Genomic DNA, 6,801 nt, shown 5'->3' on the forward strand with positions numbered 1-6,801 from the left:
CCTTGTCTCCAGCGTATCCCGCATCACCTCTATTGCTCTGTTCATTCTTGAAAGCAGAGTATTTGTTCGGCGGAACCTGGGCTGCTGATAGTTGCAAAGCCGTTGCCCAACCAGTACCGTCGTTGCCCAAAAGGAAGACGTTGCAGAGTAATCTATCCGTCTCATATTATAAAAACGTTTTTAACATTAATATAACATTAAAAAGTTATTTTTTATAAAAAGTGCTTATATATTATGGGACGGAGAGAATAAGAGCTTCTTTGGGAGTGCGGCGTTTTGGCTCTCGGATGCATCTGCACCCGGGCCGACGGAAAAAATCAAAACAAATACAAAAAAATTCAAAAAAATCCAAATTTTTTGTGTGTGGTAGATGATTAGATGCGCGAGGCCCGCTCCAGTTTTGAGTTCATTTGGGGATCTGAGGCGCTCTCAACAAAAAAGACAAAATTTGGGTATGTGAAAAAGGTTCACTGTTTACAATTTTTTGACCCAATTTGTCTTTTTTACTGAGAGATGCTCGAATGTCCAAAGGATTTGAAATTTGGAGCGAACCTTGCGCATCAAATTGTCAACTACTCAAAAAAAATTGGATTTTTTTGAATTTTTTTAGTACTTCTTTTTATTTTTTTCATCAGCAGGAGCATCTGAGCCCGTGCTCAGAAGCGAATTATCCCTTCTTTGGCCAACTACAACGGTAGATAAAATTTCGCATGAAACAGGATGGTTTGGCCTGAACCCATAGAAGCCACAACATTGCCTAGGCAAACAGCATGATCAGCTGTTCATAATCAATTAATCATACCAGACCAATCTTTCACCCACATCAACAACATTCCTGGGGAATTTGATCATCTGTTCCTGCTAAAAACATTATACAGTACACCTTTATTCCGCACCATGCCACCGGCGTCCTCAAGCCGGCGGGAGGGGGAGCGCGGCGACGGTCTTCTTCCAGGCGGGGCGGGCGGAGATCTCGTCCCACCACGCCTGCACGTGCGGCCTGGCCGCCACGAGCTCCGCCGCGCGAGGGGTCCGGCTCATGACGAACAGCTGCGCAATGTGGTTCACGTCGGCGAGCGTGAACTGCTCGCCGGCGAGGTACCTGTTCCCGGCGGCGAGGTGCGCGTCGTAGACGTCGAGCACGTCGGCCACCTTGCCGGCGAGCCCGTCCACCACGGCCGGGTCGGGCGGCGCGCCGCCCGGCAGCCGCGGCCTGACGCGGAGCTCGTACACCAGGTCGGCCACGGCCGGGTAGAAGTGGTGCGACTCCACCTCCAGCCACACCTCCAGCTTCGCCGACGCCGTCGCCGGCAGCAGGTCCGTGCCGGAGGACCTGTACTTGGTCGCGATGTACCGGCTGATGGCGCGCGACTCTGCACACGATCGCAAAATCCGGGCAAATTCGTTCAGTTGATTAGCCCAAAATGTTGACAGATAACTCCGGCGAGTCTGGATTTCTTGGGCGTACCGAAGAGGATGTCGTCGCCGTCCTGGAACGCCGGGACCTGGCCCAAGGGCTGCACGACGCACGCAAACAAAGTAAATTTGTAAGCGATCCCCATCGGCTGATGATCAGTGCAGCAGCGTGGCAGTGGCTGGGGAGTGCGTGGGCGGGCGTACGTACGTTGATGGCGAGGAACTCCGGCGCCTTGGTGTCGTCGACGACGACGAGCTCGTAGTCGAGGCCCTTCTCGTTGAGCAGCGCCGCGATGCGCACCGAGTTGGACGACAGCGCGTACCCGTACAGCTTCCTGCTCACCGCCGTCGCCGGCGGCGGCTCGGCCATGGCGCCTTGATCACTTCTCTTCAGCTGGCGGGCACGGTGTGGCGACCGGCGAGATCGAAGACCGGAAGGGTTGTGGAGGCGAGCACGGTTGGTGGCCGGCAGAGCAGAGTACACACCGATGGCACGGCAGCCCACCTAACACGCCGCTTAATCAGCTGCCTCGTTGGGTCTCCTCTGCAAGTGGGGTGGCGCTCGTAGTTAATTCCTCAAGTCGTCCGACGTAACGTGACAATCCACCCGCCACATAGAGACAAATGCTTTTTTTTAAACACAAATGTTGATACATATATGGGCAGGACGAATCTAGGGGGACGGCGACTAGACTCCTAACAAATTGGTTCTTTTATTATGATTGTAGTTGTTGCAGTCAAAAAAATTCTTTTCATATAAACTTGGTTCTAAAAAAAAACTTTAAATGGTGACAACCCTGTTTTTTGCTGTAACCGTTGTCTATTTTGCTACTACCGACGGGATTTTTTGCTACATCCATTCATGGCATAACTGCGACTCCTGACGGCGACGACCCTGCTTTTTGCTGTAACTATAATTAATTTTTGCTAAAACCGGTAGGATTTTTTGCTACATCCTTTTCATGATACTACCGGCGATCTTTTTTGTTTTGCTGCAACCGTTGATGTTTTTGCTACTATAGGTGATGTATTTTGCTACATCCATTCAGTGTCAATTTTTTACTGGTGGTCGTCGACCGTGCAATTTGGGCAGCGAGCGTTGACGACGAGCGGCGGCGGGGCGCTGCTACATCCATGGAGCGTCAAAGGCAGGAGTTGCAATCAGGTTGAGGCGAAGCTGCACGAGGGAGTTGTGTGGCGTTGTGTGCGAGCGGCACAAGGAGTTGTCGATCATCGGGCGCGAGCGGCAGAAGGAGTTGTCGGTCGTCGGGTGCGAGTGGCGAGCAACCGATGGCCGGCGATCGTGACCCTCACGGAGCTGCGCATGGAAGTGGAGGCGCATGGTACAAAGGGCGGAGGCGCGTGGGGCAGAGGAGCGGAAGCGCGTAGGTCGGAGGCTGAAGACGACTCAGGAAGATGGGAGATGCCAGATCGGACGGCTATTTTAAGCTAGATCGAACAACTAAGGCTCGACCGATGAAAAACTGGGCCGACATGTCGGCACCCAGTGCTCGCCAACACGCACATCGTCGAAAAGCCTAAAATAAATATATAAAAATATGAGCATCCATGCCAAGTTTAAACTTTAAACCCTGGTCAACTCAAGATACCACTGTCCTCCTAACTGGTCAATCGTTGACTTTAGAGAAAAATTGCAAAAAGGTCGTGAATTGAGAAATGTACATGAATTTTTCAAAAATGTTCACAAAATTCGAAAAACAGTTCATCGACTTTGAAAGAAGTTCATCAAATCTGAAAAAGTTCATCAATTTTGAAAAAATATCATCGAATTCCAAAAAAACTACATCAATTTTGAAAAATTGTTCGTTGTTTTTTTTTTAAAAAATATCATCAAATTTGAAAAGTTTCATCAAAACTAAAAAAAGATCTTTGAGTTTGAAAAAATCATGAAATTTAAAAACTCAACCGAATTTCAAAAAATTCATCGTATTTGGGAAAAGTTTGTCATTTTTCAATTACGAATTTCTTTATATAAAAAACGAAGAAGAAAACTCAAATAAAACCGCCCACAAAAATGACCAGCGAATCAGAGAAAAACCGAAGCTTCACAAAACTAGGGGATCCCCGATTGAAGAGTGAAATAAAATAAAGAAAAAACATTTAGAACGCGCAGGTCCTGCGTTGGCCTAGTGGTTATGCTTAATTGCCTCGAATGAGTGGGGTGCGGTTTGGAAGTCCGACCGATGCATATATCTTTTTGAACGTTTTAGACAGAAGAAGAAAAAAATAATTAGCCGAGCGCAACTTGTAGACGCCCGTTAGGAATCGCCGAAACCTTTCTATTTGACTATATATTAACTTCACTGCTGGCTAATTGTTCGTGAATTGCAGCTGTCGCATACATATTTTAGTGGTTTAACACTAATTACATCTGACATATATCTTACATCCATCTTATTCTAGTTTTTGATAATATATAATTTGACTTGAGTCTATACTACTATTAAACAATCAAACGAGAACTTTCTTACGTGCATCCAGCAATTATTACAACAAAATACACGAAGCAATCAGCACCACACAATTAGTCTCACAAATCCTAATCCAACAGTCAGCATTTAACTAATACATCTATGTGTGCACTTAGCAAATTTCTATGAGTGACCGTGCTTCACCTCCAATAGACAAAGTTAATAGCTCGCTGTGAAAACACACCGCTGAAACCGCTCGCACAGATCCCCTCTCACCCGATCGGCCCCTCGCCCCCTCGTGCTCGCCGTCGGCCCCGCACCGCGCCACCGCCGGCCACGCGCCCCGCCACCGTGGCCCTCCTCTCCCGCCGCCGAGCCCCGCTACCGCCAGCCGCGCGCCGCGCCACCGAGGCCCTCATCTCCCGCCCCCGATCGGCCCCTCGCCCCCTCGCGCTCGCCGTCGGCCCCTCGCCCTGCCACCACCGGCCACGCGCCCCGCCACTGTGGCCCTCCTCTCCGGCCGCTGAGCCCCGCTACCGCCGGCCGCGCGCCGTGCCACCGCGACCCTCATCTCCTGCCCCCAATCGCCCCTCACCCCCTCGCGTACGCCGTCGGCCCCTCGCCCTGCCACCGCCGGCCACGCGCCCCGCCACCGTGGCCCTCCTCTCCCGTCGCTGAGCCTCGCTACCGCCAGCTGCGCGCCGCGCCACCGCGGCCCTCATCTCCCGCCCCCGAGACCCGCCACGGACGTCCCCGCGCCGCACCACCGCCGCCCTCCTTCCCGCCGCCGATACTTCCGAAGAGAATGATTGCCTGGTTGGGATCTAACCGTTTGATTCTTTTTTCTTGTTTGGGATGCTCTGTCTTTGTCCCCTCTTTCAGATAGTTCATGAATAGGACGGCTGCTAGGCAGGTTAGGTTCGTGATAGATGATGAAATCTGGGGAGGAAGTTAGTCAGGGTCAGCAAATGGACGGTTTTGTGAAGGAGAAAGCTGCTGGGGAATCGGGCGATGGACGGAAGATCAAGACGAGCCCTTCTATCAATCTGAATTCCTTGCCTACAATGGCCCCTGCTCGTGTGGATATTGTTGTCTTGCACGGTGCAATGGAGTCAGGCGCCAACGATGCTGAGTCCAGTAGCACTGATAAGAAGAAGCTCCCGAAGAATGAGGAAGTTGATGAAGGCAAAATTCAGGCACATGCAGACATGAAGAGCGACTCGGTTGACCCTTTGAACAACGAGAACCATGCTGGGGAGAAGGATGCTTTGGTAAGTGTGCTAGAAAATGAGGGGTGTGCGGATAGTGGCGATAATTATAAGGGAGTTCAAGTTCTCAGCGTTGTCAAAAAGGATGAGCCTGAGGAAATTGTTGATTATATTAATCGTATAACGGTTGCGGAATATAGAGAGGAGAAGGGTGCCGCCGGTTCTACTTCTGCAATTACTGCGGTGCGAGCACCTAGCTCCCGGTCGTCTTGTTACCATGGCATGATCAGGTAGGCTTAGTTTTGACGAGAGGAAAGAAACATAACAATGTGTTTCATTATATTAACTAAATAAATGCTTGATAGAGCTGCTTATCAGACTTCATCAATTGTGCAGGCATAGGTGGAATGGGAAGTATGAAGCTCATTTGTGGCATAGTACTTGCAGAGTAGAAGGACGGAGAAGGAAAGGAAAGCAAGGTATGCCTATTTTTCTATATCTATACTACTATTTTCTGCTTTCTTTAATTCCAGCAACTATTCCCTATAGCAAAAATGTGTGACATGGTCCAACACATATCATACAGTATTTTGAATGATCACAAAAATAATTGGGCCCATTGGAATATGTTTGGATTTTTCCATGGAATTTAAGAGCACTTTTAAATGCAAAAATGACTCTGTTTTGATGGTGGGGTCCACACCAACATCGAGGGTGATGTTGGTTTCCTTAATAATAATTGTTTTGGATTATTCCACAATTGTGCAACATTTCTCCGATGCTGTTTGGGGAATTATTTTATTTCCACATAATTCAGAGTCATTTTGCGTGGAATTTGAAAAGAGATATGAATTTCAACTTGATCATATCCAATTTAGCAAAATGATTAGTTGTTGATCATGGTCATCACTGTAGCTTAATTACAATGCTCACTATAGCAAAAGCTGAGGATGTCACAAGACCGGCATACCCCATTAATAAGCCACAATTCTTCACCTGTGAGGTAGCTCTAGAAGCTTTAATTTCACGTCAACCGATTATTATGATTTGTGCTCAGCAAAGGACCTACCTATTATTTTGATTTTACACTACCGTTTCCGTTCACTGGTTATATATGTTGGGACTGTTGATATTTTTTGTGATTTGCAGTTACTCACAACGGATTTCTGTTTGATTTTTTGGAGTTTTTGCAGCTGATACTTCAACCTTTATATGCAAGTGCCAAAAGATCTCAGGTTGTATATATTTCCTTTGAAATACCAGGTTGTGTCCAGATTATCTGTATTTTAAGCCTTTTTTCAAACATCGAAGCTAGATATGATGCATCAAGTGAAGAAGTTAGGATTCATTCCAGTTTGCTGCAACCTTCAAGTGAGCCCAATGTTTCTCCTTGTCTTATGTTACTCCAAACATTTTTTTCATTATTCCATTTAATACATTTGTTTTCAATTTTTCAATGAAGTGCAAGTAATGTGTATATTGTGTGTGTTTCAATATATATATATATATATATATATATATATATATATATATATATATATATATATAGACACACACACACACTAAAATTTTAATATAAAAAGCAATTTATAAATTATTCGGTTAGTCGTGCGTTGCACGTGCATGCTAACTAGTATGAGTAAGGAATGCAAGGAGAGTTTCGATTTAGTCGGGTTTTTTGTTTAAGATTTGATTTGATCTAATCTATATACTCGTGGGCGAATAAAAGAAAATTTTGATTCTGT

At 47.0% G+C, this 6,801-nt stretch overlaps 2 protein-coding genes across 2 annotated transcripts; one reads left to right on the forward strand and one right to left on the reverse strand.

Annotated features, from left to right (window-relative positions):
- Positions 1–753: 753 nt before the first annotated feature.
- Positions 754–1,980, reverse strand: LOC123440788 (glutathione S-transferase 3-like). Its single transcript, XM_045117336.1, has 3 exons — positions 1,625–1,980; positions 1,469–1,517; positions 754–1,373 (listed from the first exon to the last, which is right to left on the reverse strand). The coding sequence occupies exons 1-3, from the start codon at positions 1,784–1,786 to the stop codon at positions 913–915; spliced, it is 672 nt and encodes a 223-aa protein (XP_044973271.1). The 5' UTR covers positions 1,787–1,980; the 3' UTR covers positions 754–912.
- A 2,772-nt stretch (positions 1,981–4,752) lies between these two features.
- LOC123442097 lies at positions 4,753–6,527 on the forward strand. The gene is made up of 5 exons (XM_045118199.1): positions 4,753–5,346; positions 5,453–5,535; positions 6,206–6,291; positions 6,368–6,427; positions 6,519–6,527. The coding sequence occupies exons 1-5, from the start codon at positions 4,778–4,780 to the stop codon at positions 6,525–6,527; spliced, it is 807 nt and encodes a 268-aa protein (XP_044974134.1). The 5' UTR covers positions 4,753–4,777.
- The last annotated feature ends 274 nt before the right edge of the window (positions 6,528–6,801 follow it).

Source organism: Hordeum vulgare, chromosome 3H (genome assembly GCF_904849725.1).
Source record: "Hordeum vulgare subsp. vulgare chromosome 3H, MorexV3_pseudomolecules_assembly, whole genome shotgun sequence".
Taxonomy (NCBI): domain Eukaryota; kingdom Viridiplantae; phylum Streptophyta; class Magnoliopsida; order Poales; family Poaceae; genus Hordeum; species Hordeum vulgare.

What these genes read in the sequence shown, in the direction of transcription:
- LOC123440788 (XM_045117336.1), bottom strand. Translation starts at nt 1,786, where the DNA reads ATGGCCGAGCCGCCGCCGGCGACGGCGGTGAGCAGGAAGCTGTACGGG. An exon ending in CGGAGTTCCTCGCCATCAAC is followed by an intron (nt 1,518 to 1,624) that starts GTACGTACGCCC and finishes TGCGTCGTGCAG; the next exon opens with CCCTTGGGCCAGGTCCCGGC. An exon ending in CGGCGACGACATCCTCTTCG is followed by an intron (nt 1,374 to 1,468) that starts GTACGCCCAAGA and finishes GATCGTGTGCAG; the next exon opens with AGTCGCGCGCCATCAGCCGG.
- LOC123442097 (XM_045118199.1), top strand. Translation starts at nt 4,778, where the DNA reads ATGATGAAATCTGGGGAGGAAGTTAGTCAGGGTCAGCAAATGGACGGT. An exon ending in TGTTACCATGGCATGATCAG is followed by an intron (nt 5,347 to 5,452) that starts GTAGGCTTAGTT and finishes TCAATTGTGCAG; the next exon opens with GCATAGGTGGAATGGGAAGT. An exon ending in CAAGTGCCAAAAGATCTCAG is followed by an intron (nt 6,292 to 6,367) that starts GTTGTATATATT and finishes CAAACATCGAAG; the next exon opens with CTAGATATGATGCATCAAGT.